Below are 17,873 nucleotides of genomic sequence, written 5' to 3'. Positions count from 1 at the left end.
GTCTAAGTTTGATGTTGTCTTTACGGACCCTGTAATACCTTGCGGGCCGATAGTGGCTGAGCACCTTTCAGTCCCTTCTGTCTATTTTCTGCGAGGAATTCCATGTGGCATAGATTTTGAAGCCACTCAGTGTCCCAATCCCCCTTCTTATGTCCCCAGGGTATTTACAGAACACACAGACCACATGAGCTTCCTCCAGCGTGTGAAGAATCTAGTCTTTGATGTCCAAAATTTTTTCCTCTGTGATTTTATGTATCAGCCGTACTCCAAACTGGCTTCTGAGTTCCTTCAGCGAGATGTGGATGTGTTAGATCTCTTACGCAAGGCCTCCGTATGGCTTCTGAGATTAGACTTTGTGTTAGATTATCCAAGACCGTTGATGCCCAACATAGTTTTAATTGGCGGAGTGAATTGTGCTCACAAGGAGCTACCTCAGGTAGGTCGTGCTCTATTCTTAATTCTTATTCTGATTGGCTTCTGTGTTCATAAGAGTGTAGTTTTGTGTAGCAGAGAGATCTTAAGTTCCCATTCAGGGAAAGTTAGGCAAAGCCTGGTGAAAAAATGCTATTTATGTCATTTCTTCCTTGCTTTCTTTCTTTGTGTGTGTGTGTGTTTGCATGTAGTCAGCTACATCTTTTGGTGTCCCAGGTACGCTCTGGGACTGAACTCTAGTGCAGGTTATCTGGCCTTTTATCAAAACGATTATACATTTACCACACAGGAAACACCTCCAAGGATCAAAAGTTAAGGTGTGACACAGGTTGCTTAAAAGCGCGGAGCTGGTGCTGTTGCTTCAGTGCTGCCTGCAGACTTCTTTCTGGGCAGCACGCACCGGGTTTCTGCAGGGATGGCCCCGGTGCCTGCTTCTCATCCACAAGTCGCAGTGACGCTGGTTCTGCTCCTGTCCGTGCTCGGTCTGGCTGCTGGTGGGAAAGTGCTGGTGGTGCCCATAAGTGGGAGTCCCTGGCTCAGCATGCGGGAAGTGTTGGAGGGTCTCAAGGCGAAAGGGCATGAAGTAGTCGTCGCTGCACCTGAAATCAATTTACACATAAAACCAACAGACAATTTTACTATGAAAATGTACCCAGTCCCTTTCACACAGGAAGAGATGGATAAGGACTTCCACGCATTTTTAAAGGGTGGGTTTGAAGAAGGATCCTTTCTGGAAAGATTTGTTAGAACATACCAAAGGATGAAAAGACTCTCTGACTTTCCATTCATCAGCTGTGAATACTTACTGTACAACAAAGAACTTATGAGATATCTTGAGGAGTCTAAGTTTGATGTTGTCTTTACGGACCCTGTAATACCTTGCGGGCCGATAGTGGCTGAGCACCTTTCAGTCCCTTCTGTCTATTTTCTGCTAGGAATTCCATGTGGCATAGATTTTGAAGCCACTCAGTGTCCCAATCCCCCTTCTTATGTCCCCAGGGTGTTTACAGAACACACAGACCACATGAGCTTCCTCCAGCGCGTGAAGAATCTAGTCTTTGATGTCCAAAATTTCTTCCTCTGTGATTTTATGTATCAGCCGTACTCCAAACTGGCTTCTGAGTTCCTTCAGCGAGATGTGGATGTGTTAGATCTCTTACGCAAGGCCTCCGTATGGCTTCTGAGATTAGACTTTGTGTTAGATTATCCAAGACCACTGATGCCAAACATGATATTGGTTGGTGGAGTGAATTGTGCTCACAAGGATCTACCTCAGGTAGGTCGTGCTCCATTCTTGCTTCTTGTTCTGACTGACGTCTGTGTTTGCAAGAGTGCAGTTTTGTGGAGCAGATAGATATGATAGATATTAAGTTCCCATTCAGGGAGAGTTAGGCAAAGCCTGGTGAAAAAATGCTATTTCTGTCATTTCTTCCTTGCTTTCTGATTTATTTATTTTTTATTTTTATTTTTTCGTGTGTGTATGTAGTCAGCTACGTCTTCTGGTGTCCCGTGTCCCAGGTATGCTCAACTGAGTGGCAGTAAGTGAAGTAAGTGGTTTCCAAGGTATTTTCTTTTCCTGCACAAGAAGTTACTCTTCTAGTTGGCTGAGGAGAGGTAACTTTCATTTTGTGTATGCCATTCAAGTGCTGCTCCTTAGTGAAAGCTTCAGCTGGGGCTAAAAGGAAAATGTATCTTAGATACCTTCACCTGTAAAATGATTGCTGGATTTATTACAGATGTCTTTTTCATTATATATCTTCAGTTCGGTTTTGCAGGGTGTTGAGTAACTTGGTTCTCTCTTGTTCTCATAGTGAGTGATGGAAGAGCAGAGGCAAGTCTGCGGGTCTGTCAAAGCCTCGCAGTCAGGCATAATCCATACAGCTTGGCACCTGCTTGGAGCAGGGTCTGGTTTTTACTGAGAAATGCATATCAGGCTTCTCCCTGGGGTACCCCTGCTTCCTTTCCACTTCCTCTGTCTTCTAGCACAGGTCTGTGATGGGGTATTGTATATACCACCCAAAGGTATTGTCAGTGCTTGAGGAAAGTCATGATACTTCAGTCAGAGCGAGTCTATCAGAAGCACAGTCCTGCCCAGAACCACGCCTGCTGCCTTCCGTGATCAGACTATGCTGTTCCTCCAGTAGTAAATGTTTCAGCTTATCTGCTGCATCCACCACATTTGCACCCGCCTGTGTACATTTCTGAACTCTAGTGTGGGTTATCTGGCCTTTTATGAAATCAAGGATTATACATTTACCAAGCAGTAAATATTTTTACGGATCAAAAGTTACGGTGTAGCACAGATTGCTTAAAAGCACGGAGCTGGTGCTGTTGCTTCAGTGCTGCCTGCAGACTTCTTTCTGGGCAGCACGCACCGGGTTTCTGCAGGGATGGCCCCGGGGCCTGCTTCTCACCCGCAAGTCGCAGTGACGCTGGTTCTGCTCCTGTCCGTGCTCGGTCTGGCTGCTGGTGGGAAACTGCTGGTGGTGCCCATAGATGGGAGTCATTGGCTCAGCATGCGGGAAGTGTTGGATGGTCTCAGTGAGAAAGGGCACGAAATAGTCGTCGTTGCACCAGAAGTGAATTTACACATAAAGCCAGCAAAGAATTTTGTTCTGAAAATGTACCCAGTCCCTTTCACACAGGAAGAGCTGGATGAGAATTTCCATGCCTTTTCACAGGAAGCATTTCAAGGAGGATCCTTTCTGGAAAGATTTGTTAGAATATTGCAACGATCTAAAAAAACCTCTGCCTTGTTCCTGGCTACATGTGAATACTTACTGAACAACAAAGAACTTATCAAATATCTTGAGGACAGTAAGTTTGACGCTCTCTTTACAGATCCAATGCTTCCCTGTGGGCAGATACTGGCCGAGCATCTTTCAGTCCCTTCTGTGTTTCTTTTACAGCAAATACCATGTAGCTTGGAATTTGAAGCCACTCAGTGTCCTAGACCACATTCTTATGTCCCTAGGCTATTCAGTGCCAATACAGACCGCATGAACTTTCTCCAGCGCGTGAAGAACGTGTTATTTGACATTCCAAATAATCTCCTCTGCTATTTTATGTTTCAACCGTACTCTAAACTGGCTTCTGAGTTCCTTCAGCGGGATGTGACCGTGTTAGACCTCTTACGCAATGCATCTATTTGGCTTATGCGATTCGACTTTGTATTCCATTATCCCAGGCCACTGATGCCAAACATGGTCATTATTGGAGGAATAACATGCACTCACAGGAAGCTAACTCAGGTGGGTCATGCCCTATTTTTTGTTGTTCTCATAAGCTGCTGTTCTCATTAGAGAATGATGTATCACAGAGGTTGTTAGAAAGGTCTCTTTTACTGCCTGAACATCGTCATTCTGCTTTTCATTTACTGAGAAGCGCCAGTACTTGATTCAGTGAAGACACTTGTGTATCACAGTAAAAAATGGTGTTTTGAACAGGCAGAGCTCTTCTGACATCCACATAGAGTTGTGGGGGGTCTGAATCTATCCATTTCACTCAAAACCACCTTCAAAATATGTGCCACCAACTGAAGAATTCAACTTCTTGCTAGATCTATGTGAAAGAAAAAAAACTTTCTTGTTTTATTAGACACACCAACTTGCCTTGGTGTTGCTGTATGATTGTAATATAAATGCTCTTAATTTCTTGACAAAAGCACCTGTTGTTTATCTGTGCATCGCTCAGCATGTTTTGTCTGAGAAGCTGCCACTTTCCTCCCTAATCTCAAATCACTGCAGGGCTGATTCTCTCCCACGCCTCTCACCCCACACAGGGCGCTGCTGATGGTGCTGCTGGATAGGCATCAGTGGCTCTGTGTGATTGCTAATGATTGTAGGCAGGGGAAGTGTGAAATAGTTGACCCTGCAGGTGCAAGAGCACATCTCCCAATAAATGTCAAGGAGGAGAGAAAGGAGATGGACCCAGCACTGATCCCAAAGGAAGACATCGATGGACATGTCCTATGGAGGATCTCAGAGGAGAACTCATTCTAGAAGAAGTCTTAAAAGGCATAAGTGAGAAAAGCCCTGTCCTCCAGTTCTCCCAGTTCTCACAGTCTGATGTCTAACAAAAGAGCATGTAGCATGCACCAGCACCAAGGAATACTAATTATTCTTTGGTCTAGTACTTCAGGCTGTCACACATCTTGCAGGGAAACTTAATCAAAATTCTCCTTTAGCTGTGTCTTTGCAGGGACTGCTAGTACTGCCCTGATGTTTAGGGTATGAGAACCACAGCCCCACCCAGAACCACCCCTGCCTCATTCCAGGGTCACGCTTTATGGTTCATTTTCTAGAAGCAGATACCGGTTCTCTGGTGTATTCACTACATGTGCCACATTCCTATGGAGTTGGCTGAACTTAGTACTTGTTATCCAGCCTTTTATGAAATCAAGGATTATACATTTACCATACAGCAAATACCTCTGAAGATCAAAAGTTAAGGTGTAGCACAAATCGCTTAAAAGCGCGGAGCTGGTGCTGTTGCTTCAGTGCTGCCTGCAGACTTCTTTCTGGGCAGCACGCACCGGGTTTCTGCAGGGATGGCCCCGGTGCCTGCTTCTCATCCACAAGTCGCAGTGACGCTGGTTCTGCTCCTGTCCATGCTCGGTCTGGCTGCTGGTGGGAAAGTGCTGGTGGTGCCCGTAGATGGGAGTCACTGGCTCAGCATGCGGGAAGTGTTGGAGGGTCTCAAGGCGAAAGGGCATGAAGTAGTCGTCGTCGCACCAGAAGTCAGTTTATACATAAAGCCATCAAAGAGTTTTATCATGAAAATGTACCCAGTCCCTTTCACGCAGGAAGAGATGGATACCACTTTCCAGAGAACTGGACAGCAAGTATTTGAAGAAGGAACCTTCCTGGAAAGAATTGTTAAAACGTATGAGGGTGTGAAAAATACTTCTGCCATATTCCTGTCTACCTGTGAACACTTACTGTACAACAAAGAGCTTATCAGATATCTTGAGGAGAGTAAGTTTGATGCTGTCTTTACCGATCCAATACTACCCTGTGGGCAGATACTGGCCGAGCATCTTTCAGTCCCTTCTGTGTTTTATTTGCAGCTAATACCGTGTGGCTTGGAATTTGAAGCCACTCAGTGTCCCAATCCCCCTTCTTATGTCCCCAGGGTATTTACAGACAACACAGACCGCATGAACTTTCTCCAGCGCGTGAAGAATGTAATCTTCGACATCCCCAATTTTTTTCTCTGTGATGTTGTTTTTCAACCATACTCTAAACTGGCTTCTGAGTTCCTTCAGCGTGACGTGACTGTGCCAGATCTCTTACGTAAGGCTTCCATTTGGCTTATAAAATTAGACTTTGTTTTACACTATCCAAGACCACTGATGCCCAACATGATTTTGGTTGGTGGAGTAAATTGTGCTCACGGGAAGCTAACTCAGGTGGGTCATCCTCTGTTTTCTTCTTGTCATTCTTGCAGGACTTTATGCACACTGAGAGGTTGCAACACAGGGTTTGTTAGAAAGTCTCTTTAAGTGGGTGATAACAAAAGCATTTCAAGCTGCTTTTCCTTTACCAAGAGGTGCCAGTACTTCTTGCAATGAAGACATCTGAATATCTCGGTGTAAAAACGAAGGAAGTGTTGTAGATTAAATTAGCCCTGGGAAAGTCCTCAGTACTCACATGCCCTCTGCTCCAAGCCAGCTTTGACTCTAGAGCAGGTTTCTCATGGTCTCTTCACTCAGGGCTGTTGTTGTGGTGTTTGCCATTTACAAGCATCTTCTGCATGAGAAAATTTTGTTTAAGGTGACCTTTGCTTAGCCTATGGCTTGCCTTGTCATTGCTGATTTCCTCTCTATCCCTCCCTCTCCTTTAAAAAAAGATTCTCGATGTTTTGAGTTGTAATTAACTCAGAAAATACTGGAGCACAAAGGACGTTTGCAGACCTCATCCAACAAGAAGGACTGAATAAGCAGGAGTCAAAGCATGTCCACTTAGTTCAGGTTGCTCCATTCTGTGTACTCAATGTGTACTCAATTATATTCTGTGGTTCACAGACCAACATCATACCTTACGTTTTTAGAAATAAGTTCCTATTAAGTAAGTTTTGCAGATATCAAGTTTGACAAATTGTTGAAATAGGGCTTAACTTTAATAAAAAGTTGAACCTCACACAGTAAAAATGAAGCATTTTAAAGAGTATTCAAAATAGGCACTCAATTTAGAAAGGCAGGGATAAAATAAACTGTATAGTCAAACCTGTAAAAAGGATTATGACAGAGGATCTATAACAGTGGCCTATAAAATCCTGGAAAGTGTAAAGAAGGTGAAAGGGGAACTGATATGCATCATTTCTCCCAGTACTTAACCTATGACTAGCAGTGAAATGAGGAGACAGCAAGTTTAAAGCAAACAAAAGGAAGTACACCTGACATCATGTACTGAAAAAACCTGGCTCACCACCAACAGTTTTCTTCTGTAGACAAAAACTGGGAATGAATTTAAAAAAAGGATTTTGTTGGTTAATAAGAGGTACATTGTGACTGCCAGGATTTGTAGAATTGCAAATAGATAACCATTGATTCTTACAGCTGGGGATATTTACAGTGTACAACCTTGGCACTCAACTCTGTACTTTAGCTTTACTTTCTCCTGATAAATATCTTTTTTTTTTTTTTTTTTTTTTTCTTTGCTTTCAGGAGAGCTGAATTTACAGTTCCACTAGGGGACTTCAGTCTCCGGACTCATATAGACATGGATCAGTTGCAGGTGTTAGCGTATTTCTCAAAATCCCGTGACACAACTTTTGAATTCTTATGAACATGCTGTTAACCTTATTTTTTTTTTTTAATGTTTTTGTTTGGTTGTTTTTAATCTCTTTAGTGTTGTTTTATGGCATTATATATTAGTGTTACACAGACAGATACACGTTTGGGTGAAACGTTAGCAGAGCTTAAAGACTATGTGGAAGGGACTATACACCAAATACGAGATTTGAGGGCCCCTTCTATGTTAGCATAGGGTAGTGGTAACAGGATACCTGCAACTCTGGGGTAACTACCTGGTTGTATACTGCTACCTCAGGGTATATGTAATCTGTTGCATCTCCTTGTCACAGTGAGATCTCTTCCTCTTTATCACTGAAATGTGATAAAATTGCAGAGAGGTGCTGTAGAACAGGGTGAGGAAATAGTGTTTCCCAAAAATGTTCTCTCAGTTTCCTGGCTGTGCCTTAGAAATGTTATTGTTGTACTCAGTAGGCCTCTAGAGAATTTTTCTTCTACTCCAGTTTGTCTCATAACTTTTGTAAGTTTGCAAACTTTTGGCATCCACCTTTTCCCTTTCCATGACTTAAGGGTAGATGAGACCTGCTTGGTCAGTCCCTTCTTTTAAGCACAGACTGCAGTTATCCTCTCTCCTAGGTTTATCTTGAAAGTCTTAATGTGCTTTTGCATGTTCTCCCTGTCTGCAGGCAGTGCTTTGTTTACAGGCACCTATTTCATTCACCCACCTGTCCGTTGGGTATCCACTTGGCATCCCTTGCATCAGTTGCTGCAGCTTCAGTCCAGGTTCTCAAGAGTAATAAGGGACTGAAATCCTACTCACATCGACCTGATCTGGATATCAAAAAAAAGAAGTAATTGGAGTGGGACTATCCTCAACATTAGATCAAGGAACCTGTGGTGTTATACAGGCAAGCTTACTAAATACTAGAGGTAAAAAGCATTGGAGCATTTTCCAAATTAAAAATTAAAAATCTTAGGAGGGAGGACATTAAAAATCTTAGCTCAGCACATGCAGAAGCAGCTCGGAAACTCTGTCCTCCCCTTCTTCTGGTGACCACAGCACAGAAGTGTGGCACACATTCTACTGGCTCATACCACAACCAAGCCTTACTAGCTTCTTTTGAAAAGTTGCTATTAAGAGCTTTCAACACAACTTGGCCAGAACCTCTCACCTACAAACTCTAATGCCCCCTCTTGGCCAAGGACTGTGTTTTCTGATGCATCAGTACTCTCAAAAAGCAGTTTCACCTCAAACCACTCACCTACGAACTCTTGTGGCACCTCTTAAGCAAGGACTCCGTATTCTGCTTCGTCGTTGTTTATATAAAAAAGCTTTTGGTTAATATGTTACTCAAACTTTGGTGACACCACTGCTTAGCATGCTAGCTCCCGCTTACTGCTGAGGACAGTGTGAACTCCGGGCACCTCTCCTAGCAAAGGTGCAGGAGGGAAAGTCAGGGCTTTGGGACTTCCATATCAGTAGTGCAATACTGCTGAATGATATGCTTCTTTTAAGGTAAGCTCTCTGAAGAAATTCAGCGGCCATGAAAGCTGGGCGGTCTTGAATCTGGCAGAGGACAGTAAGTCACTTCAAACTGCCCTGACCTACGAAAATCCCTCTAGAAACAGCTGCTACCTCCCTTAATCAAAGACCCTGGTGAACTGTGCTAAATCATTTAAGATAACTTAAGTACATGAAAATGCTTCTTGCCTGACATCCTTTGATAGCACTCGTATCAATGCTTTTATCGCAATGTAAAAATGTAATCTTTGAACTCCAACAACCTGTTTTAGCAATCCTTTTGTAGACAAAAAGATTAAAGATCAAGGTATAAATGAGGTACAACTATTTTTTGCTTTCATATACTGATTGGGATAAGTAGGAAGGAATTCTCTTCCTGCCAGCAGCCCCACAGCAGTTATGTAAAGGTACCAGATATATGCTAGGCTTGTTCTCTTTCTTTCTGGAGCTTGGCAGCTTGGTCGTGTCTCAGCATGGTAGTCAATGTCTTTTTATTACGTGCCAAGGACTTTCACATCCAGTTCAGATCACATCACATTTACAGAATGTGTGAAAAACCTCCTGGTTAGGTTTTTAGATCATTTAGTTTGCTATCTGTCTTATTTAAAACAAGAGAACTTATAACCCAAACGGATGCTTTGCTAAAGAGTTCCAGTACTATTATTTCTCTGTTAAGAAACTCGAAAGCTATGACTGTGTTTGAGTATTCATGGCCAATAATCCCAAAATATGGTCTATATTGGAAGCATCAGCTGTGAGCAGAATAAACCATTACCAGAGGTTTGTCATTGTTTAAGTTGAGAGTATTGCAGCATTTATTAGTGATAATTTAAGATTTACTTTTTTTAGGTGCTTTCTATATTTGTTCTACATTTATGCTTGAGGTGATACATGACTGACCACCAGGATGGCATGATTCAGAAGTAGGAATCTCAGGCTCTGATAGATGGCCACCAGAACCTAGCTTTGTTACATGGCAAGCACACAAAGGGTTTCTGTCAGGGAAAGCTTAGGGGGAGTTGTATAAGGTACATAGCAGCATGGGTATGGCTTAGCTTGGCCTAAGCATATTGCCATAAAATTAAACACAGCATGCATGCCTTGAGTGTCTAGATAAATGACAACATAATTCTATGTCAGAAGATTTAATATCCGTAATGGAAGAGGAATATTGATTAACTGCAGGAGACTTGATAGGACAAAGAGTGAAAATGTAGAACTAACTCTGTGTAAACCTAGGCATATATGGTGTGCCATAGAGATTGATAATGTGGCTGAACACCCCAAAACCTAGCAGGGCAGGCAACCAAACACAGGAAAGGAAGCGCTCCTGACTCTGAGTTTGTACGAAGCAGAGTAAGACAGTGTATAAGAGGATGATTTGAAAAAGAAGCCTTCAGGTTTGTAACTATCTACCCTCTCTCCCTGACTTGTCTAAATCTCCCTAGTGGGCTGCATAAATAGTGCAGATATCAGTCATTTATTTTGTGTTTCAGACCACAGCGGTGTTGCAACTGCAGAAGTGATGCAAACCTAGCAATTACATTTACTACTGTAGACCCAGGGCTTTCACTTTGATAACTGCTACTATATACAAAAAAATCTGAAGGTAAACCTTATCAGCCCCCTGGCTATCACATCTCTATCAATCATTACTTCTTGTTTAGGCTGCCTCGATGCCACAAAATATTCCAAAGGTCAGACATCTGAACAGACTCAAGGCTGGGAGTTGATAATTCACTGGATATCAGCCCCTGGATAGTGACAGTGACTGCCTGGCTAGTGCTGCCTCCCATTCATGACTCCGTTCAGCTTTTCAGTGCAATGCATCGCCTGTTGCTGGGCGTCCCTCCCTCAAGCATCTGAATGCTCTAATGTTCATTCAAACATTCAACTTTACCCCGCGGTACCCGTTTGCCTAAAGCCTTCACTGTGTGCACAGATAATGTGTGCAACCTTTACCCGAAGTTAAAGATTACCCTAATTTCTGCTAGTGTTCAGCCCACTGGGAATTAAACATTTACCTTCAAAAAAATTGAAGAGCAAAGTACCCCACCAGCCATTATTTGTCCCTCGCAATAGTTCTGCATCCACTTAAAACCTTGCTGGCTTTCTGCAGTGCAAGGAAAATGGCCTTTGTGAATCTGGGATTTAATTTTCTTACCTCCTGGGCTGCATTTTTCCTGCTCCTGTGGAATTTTTGTGAAGGTGGAAAGCTTTTGGTTGTACCCATCGATGGCAGTCACTGGCTCAGCACGCGCCCGATTGTGGAGCGGCTCAGGCAGAGAGGACATGAAATAGTGGTTGTTGCGCCAGAGATAAACCTGCGGATAGATTCATCAGTGCACTATACCACGAAAACATACTCCGTGCCTTACACCAGGGAGTACGTGGAGGCAGAATTTAAAAAGCTAGGCTATAGGAGTTTCACACCTCGACCTTTCTTGGAAAAATTCTCCAAAGTGGCAAATATTACAAAAATGTTTTTTGATTCCTGCAAAATGCTTCTTTCTGATAAAGAGCTGATCAAATACCTTGAAGAAAGCACATTTGATGTTGTTTTTATGGATCCTTTTTTCCCATGTGGACAGATTCTGGCTGAACATCTCTCCATACCTTCCGTGTACCTCGTGCGGGGACTGCCGTGCAGCCTGGACTTCCATGCTACCCTCTGCCCAAATCCTCCTTCTTACATTCCTAGGTTCTTCACACGCTACACTGATCGCATGGGCTTCCTCCAGCGTGTGGTCAATGTCATCGTTAGCTTGACCAATTCCCTAACCTGTAGTCTTTTTTATTCACCGTACGATATTTTGATCAAAGAATTCCTTCAGAAAGAGGCAACACTGCTAGAAATTTTAAGCCATGCATCTATTTGGCTCATGAAATATGACTTTGTGTTTGAGTATCCCAGGCCTGTCATGCCTAACATGGTCTTGATTGGAGGCATAAGCTGTACTCAGGAAAAACCATTATCAAAGGTTAGTTAATTCTTTTTCTCCGTTTGTCTATGACTGCACTGCTTCCTCGCACCGTTAGATGGGGCTCCTATCAGGGACAAACAGCAAACTGGAGGTGGCTGAGGAAAGCTCTTGGCACCAATTCATCCCTTGTAAAGTGAGGAGTAAATCTCTTTGTGGAAGACCCTTAAGATGCCCAGACAAATATGCATGAAAAGCTGGGCTTCTTCTTTCTTTCCTGGGGAGGATTTTGCAGTGCCCAGATGACCATGAGTCCACGCAGAGCTGAGCCCTAAGTTCCCAGCCAGCTATCTGCGATGACTTAATGGAAAAATCTGTTTTCAGAGAGAGCTGGTATGACAGAACCAAGTCTGAATTACATTCCACCTTGTTTGCCTTTAGGAGAGCATCAGGTCAGCCACTCAGCGTGCTAGTTATCAGCAAGCTTTCAAAGGTTCCTTCCATTTGGGATTCAGCCTACAGCAAAGGGTCAGCCACAAAAATACAGAAGAGAGCAAAACCTCAGGGAGTCAGTCTCAGTTATCCCTTCAGAGATTACATTTCAGTCGCTAGACTCAGTTCATTTTATTCCACTTGTTTAACTCTGATGCTCGCAGCAATTCCCTCCGGTTTCATCTTTCCTTCCCTGGCTTTACCAAATATTTTTCTATGGCACAGGAATTTCACTCCAGCCTTCGTCTGTCTTTGTATCAAAATCCTTTTGCTCTTGGATTCCAGTGACAGATCTTCTAGTCCCTCTTTTATTTAAATAAAGCAGACAAAACAGATAATAAAATTGGTAGTGGTTCAATACTATCATAGTCAAAATAGACCAAAATTCCAGATATAATAAGTTAAAGCTATGTACTTTCAGAACACTTAAAAATCTTAATTCTCTCTTGCAGCTGCATGGTCTGAAAAGAAGAACATTGACTCTAAATCCAGCTCATATGACCTTAATAAATGTGAAAATAAAACACAACTTAGAGATTGGTTGGCAGGAATAGTATGATAATGAATTGATCCACTGAATTGGTACACCATCTTCTTAATTTCACAGAAACTGATGTCTTTGAGCAGGCAGACTTTGCTACACAGCTGATTTAATTTTTTTTTTCCTCGTGTCCATTCTGAACCTTGCTTTGGTTTCCAAATCTGCAAACACTCATACTCCTACATACCTTCACCCAACAGCCTGCGCCCTTTTTTTTTCCCCAGGCCTCATTTTCTAAATAACCAATTTTCCTGGTCCTAGTTTTCACTATGTTGACTATTCATTCTGTTGCCTTTCTAGATGCTTTTGTGGAAACCTGACAAAAATTACTGCATATGACACAGTAAGGATTTTGACTAAGGATGTGCTTTGTGTTGGCAGGAATTCGAAGCCATCGTCAATGCGTCTGGAGAGCATGGCATCGTTGTCTTCTCACTGGGCTCCATGGTCTCTGACATTCCTATGAAGAAAGCCAGAGAAATCGCAGATGCTTTGGGATCAGTCCCTCAGACGGTACAGTTACCCTCTCCTGCTTCCAGCACAGCAATCCAACACTGTACTCAAATGTAGTGTAAGATTAACTTTGGCTTTCGGGGTGCTCAGTCCTTCCTTACTCCTGCTTCTTGATGCCAGAAGAAATCATCCCTGCTGCTCTGCACTGCTGTCAATAAAAGAGGTTTTGTGCATCACAGACGCCTTCAGCTGTGCTTTTCAAACCAGCTCAGGAGCATTAAGATGCTCTTTGCTGAGAATTGACATTGTGTTTCCTTTCCTTCACAGGTTTTGTGGCGATACACAGGAAAGGTGCCCTCCAACCTGCCGCAGAACGTAAAGCTTGTCAAATGGCTGCCACAGAATGATCTTCTAGGTAGGTCTGAGATGCTTTGGGTTATGCCAGCTCGTTTCTTTTAATCTGATAATGTAGGTGTAGGGCCTCGTTACCATCATCTGCGCTGACTCTTTGTATCGCTGTGGGTCACAGGACTTCCCGACAGACTTGGCTGTTTGAACCACAGCTTGTCATTTAGAAACACATCTGCTTGCAATTTCAAGATTGCAAAATTATGAAAGAACGCTGTTTGGAAAGGTTTTCCAACACTTGATTATCTTACTGTTGAAGATGGGGGGCATTAAGTTTGCCCATAAGTAATGATGCATGTGACTGTCTTGATGTACACCCATCAATGCCATGTTTGTGTAAGTTTTTCCTCAGGGATGTGTTACCATGACTTAATGGATCAAATAGCTAAGCAAGTCTCTCTTTCTTCCACAGCTCACCCTAAGACTCGTGCCTTTATTACCCACGGAGGCTCACATGGTGTTTATGAGGGCATATGCAATGCAGTGCCAATGGTACTAATGCCTTTGTTTGGAGACCAGATGGACAACGCGAAGCGAGTAGAGTCACGGGGAGCAGGACTGACACTGAATATACTTGAAATGACTTCAGAAGACATGTCTAACGCCTTGAAAACAGTTATTAATGATAAAAAGTCAGTAATAGAAGCACAGCCTTTTTCCTTCTACTCTTGTATATCACCAGCACTCTTACTTCCAGCTTGACAGAATGCTAATCTGTTCTTATATCCCTTCTTATATCAAAGTTACATTGCTGAGAAGCCAATGCTTGACCTTGTTCTGCCCCTGTACCAGCATCATCCATCTCACTGACTAGGGTTGTAATCCTAGATGATGAGAACAGGCTTGTGGACCAGGCCTGCCTCCTCTGCTGTCTCAGTGCTCCCACAAGGCTAGCATACTGCTAGCCTTGCCCAGCAATGCCATCTGCACAGCAGCTGGAGGGAGGAGACAAGTGGCTGTGCCACAGTATAGTCCAGGGGCTGTATTGCATCTGAAGGTAGGATTTACTCAACAGAGCCATGGAGCAGTTTTCTTAGTCTTTTTTTTTTTTTTTCTTCCTTTCTGGCACTCATGAGGAATTGTATGAGCACAGCCACTGCCTGGCTCAGTAATGCTGTAAATTCCAGCACAGAGCAGGAGAAATACACACAGTATGCTGAGGCGATACAGGGAGCCCCCCTAGGCAGCACAGTACTGCTGTCAGCATGCCCAGGGTGTTTTGAGACATCACAGCAAAGGAGGGCTTTAAGACACACCCTCCACCTTCCATCCCAGGATTTTGCTGACAGCTCAAGCTAAGCTTTCCTACTTCTTTTTCTGACACCTTTTCTCCTTTGTTTACCCTTGAAAACAGGACTTTTGGGGGTTCATAACTTTGCTATTTTACCTCTCATGCGGTGGTGGTGGTGGTAAATATATGGAGAAGCCCCCAGTGGGCCATCAGACAACTGACGCTACATCCTTCTTTTTCTGGGGACTGAGTCTCAGAAGCACAAGTCATTGAAAACACCCAACATCTTGTCTTGGCAGGTACAAGGAGAACATCAAGCGTCTCTCAGAACTTCACCTCGACAGGCCCATCCACCCCCTGGACCTGGCTGTGCACTGGGTGGAGTTCGTCATGAGGCACAAAGGGGCCCCACACCTGCGACCTGCTGCTCATGACCTGAACTGGATCCAGTACCACTCCCTGGATGTCATCGCCTTCCTCCTGGCTGTGGTGCTCCTCTCCCTCTTTATTTCTTTCAAGTGCTGCATGTTCTGCTGCCGCAGGTGCTGCTTTAAGAAGGGAAGAACAAGCAAACCAGCCAAATCAAAGTCCCACTAGCGGATGAAAACAGTGCTGGGAGACAAGACCTCTGCTCCAGACCAGAAGGATCAGAGAACATCTCAAATTTCACTAAAATAATTACTGGTTTCCAATCAGGAAATAGCATCATTCTTTGAAACTAGTGCCGCAGGAAGAGTTGTTTCATTGGTATAATTTTTATCTTTAATTAAGAATTAGTTTTTAAAAATAATGTGTATAGTAGTACTTCAGTCACTTGGGAAGATATTGTTGTGAAATCCAAGGCTCCCAGCTTCCACTTCTTGGTGTACAAGGGACTCATGGTGACATTTTTTTTAACCTCTATATATAAGGGAGACATACAGGGATTTTCACAAGCCCTTGCCCTTTACAGGGGCTTTGGGAGAACCACTTACTTGCTCTAGTGTAAGACTGTCAGGTTTATCAAGCACTTTGAAATCCTTCTATCGCTGTTATAGAAGAGGCAAATGTTATAATCTGACATTACGTGTCACATAAGCCAAGCTAGACGCACATCTTAAATGGGCTTTGTGTGTGTTTACAATACCCTGAGCTTGATCAAGGCTTCAGCATGAAAGCGGTCGTAAAGCCACTGGTGTTTCACCAAGTTGACTAGAGTTCTCTATCTGGAGCTTACCACTTGGGTGATATGATCTGTGGAAGTATTTTTAAAAACCCATCTGATTTTGTAAATGATGCTAAGGTAAAGACCCAAACCCCAGCCCTATAAATAAACCCCTACTACTAACAATAACGGTCCGTGTGTTTTCTGGCTTGAAAGACATGGGGCTTAGAAGAGAGCCCTATTTCATGAAGAGAGAGCTGGAGAAAGGAAAGTTTTGGTTTAACACTGTGAGGTATATTCAGTGAAAGCCACCTGAGCACACAAAAGCTGGTTCTCAGCATTACCATTTCATCACTTGGTGAAGCAGCGCTTGCTGAGAGGTTTTATCCTGAGGCTGCCACACTCCCCACTACTAGTTATAGAAAAGGCATGTCCAGGCCTCAGGCAAAAAAAAGACCTTAACCTAAGTTAAAATTTGGGGCTCAGAACAGGATGGGGCATCCCAGCGTGTCAGTCCTTCACAAAGGAGCCCCGGCAAGTACCTGGTGCTGCTGCTCTCTAGTGCAGACTGAAACAGTGCATACTTAGTGCAAGCCACTGAGCTGGCTTCGGGAGCATTCCTGCTCCTCCTCTCAGACACACAGGCCATACATGCTGTGAGAGGTGTCTCACCCACCACAGAGCTGCTGGCAGTGTTCACACGTGTGCATAACGGAGGAGAAGGCAAAGGAGGCAGGTGGAGCCTCCTTCAGCCTTTCCTTTTGCCTGATTCTCTCGGGTGTTCGTGCCATCTGCAGTCTGCTGACTGTTGCTTTTTATCCCCTGCCTTTCCCTCCCCTCCTGCCCCTGGTAAATACAAGGAAATCTTTTCCTTGGGACATGGGGAGGGAGTCCCCATGGTGCATGAGCTCTGACTCGCTTCCAAACCCCAGCTTTCACGGCTCCCTGCGTTTGTGAAGTGACAGCTCTGGCTGTCCCCATGGTGCTGGCTGGAGCCAGGTGGCAGCAGCACTGCTTGGTGCTCCTGGACAGGAGACCCAGTGAGACCTTGCACTGCCCCCCGCACCACAGAATACAAACTGAAAGGGCAAGAAGTGGACAGGCAAGGCAGCAGGAAAAAACAAAGCAGCTTGGTGTGGTTTTACAGCCTTCTACTGGCACATTGTGCAGAGGATTTGTCACAGCGTGGCTAATGGGGGTAGAGGGAAATCGAATTGAACCTGGTTGTGGTGGTTTCAGCCTGGAGCCCAGGAGGCTCCCTCTGAGCACCAGGCAGCACTGCTGTGCTGGGCGGGTGCCACAGCCCTGGCACAGGCTGCCCAGAGCCTGGGGGGGCTCCTCCTTGGGGAGCTTCAGGAGGCAAATAGGAACTAGAAATCCCATTCAATTTTAGGGAATTGCCCTTATTCTTTAGCTGACAATTTGGTAAAACTTGGCCTCTCACAAGCCCCAGATGAAGGAGCACATTTTGGGACAGAAATCACCCAGCCCACGGCCAGCTCTGAAGACAGCCCAGAGGAGACATGACTGCACGTAGGAGCACAAATTGCTGTGCAGGGCTCCGGGTGCCACTGAGGGAGCGGGGCTGGATGGCGTGGTGGTGTGCAGGGCCCGGGCACATCCCACCATTTCAGCTGTGCCCAGCAGAGGACACTACGGCATTGCTAGCACGCTGCATCCTGCAGGGAGAAAGCGAGGAAAAAGCCGATTTCCCCTTCCACAGCAGTGCAGGCAGATCAGTGGAAGGTGACAGCAACTTGGTCATCCCCCTGGCAGGCAGCAATGCTAACGAACCTTTCATCTCAAGGCTAGCATAGGCAGGCACCAAAAAAAAAAAAAAAAAAAAAAAAAAGAAAAGAAAAAGAAGGTTAGCTGCAGGATTTTGAACCATGGTGCAGAAAGGTGATTTTTTAGGGTAAATTAGGAGCCAGGCTGTGTGGGCTGAGCAGCTTCAGGGCAGAAGAGTGAAGCAGAG

General features: G+C 44.3%; 1 protein-coding gene across 1 annotated transcript in view; it reads left to right on the top strand.

The window, feature by feature from the left end:
* Positions 1-15,351, top strand: part of LOC311210628 (UDP-glucuronosyltransferase 1A8-like) — a gene marked incomplete at both ends in the record, with an annotated part of 34,660 nt that extends 19,309 nt beyond the window's left edge. The window contains 4 exons of the mRNA XM_084288631.1: positions 13,044-13,175; positions 13,443-13,530; positions 13,936-14,155; positions 15,054-15,351. Of these exons, the coding sequence (XP_084144757.1) occupies positions 13,044-13,175; positions 13,443-13,530; positions 13,936-14,155; positions 15,054-15,351 (738 nt within the window). The remainder of the gene's footprint in view (positions 1-13,043; positions 13,176-13,442; positions 13,531-13,935; positions 14,156-15,053) is intronic.
* Positions 15,352-17,873: the final 2,522 nt, after the last annotated feature.

Source organism: Netta rufina (assembly GCF_964035555.1).
Source record: "Netta rufina genome assembly, chromosome: 6".
In the NCBI taxonomy this organism is placed as follows: Eukaryota; Metazoa; Chordata; class Aves; order Anseriformes; family Anatidae; genus Netta; species Netta rufina.
The sequence above is the reverse complement of the archived record's forward strand: the minus strand, read 5'-3'. Positions and strand labels throughout refer to the sequence as shown.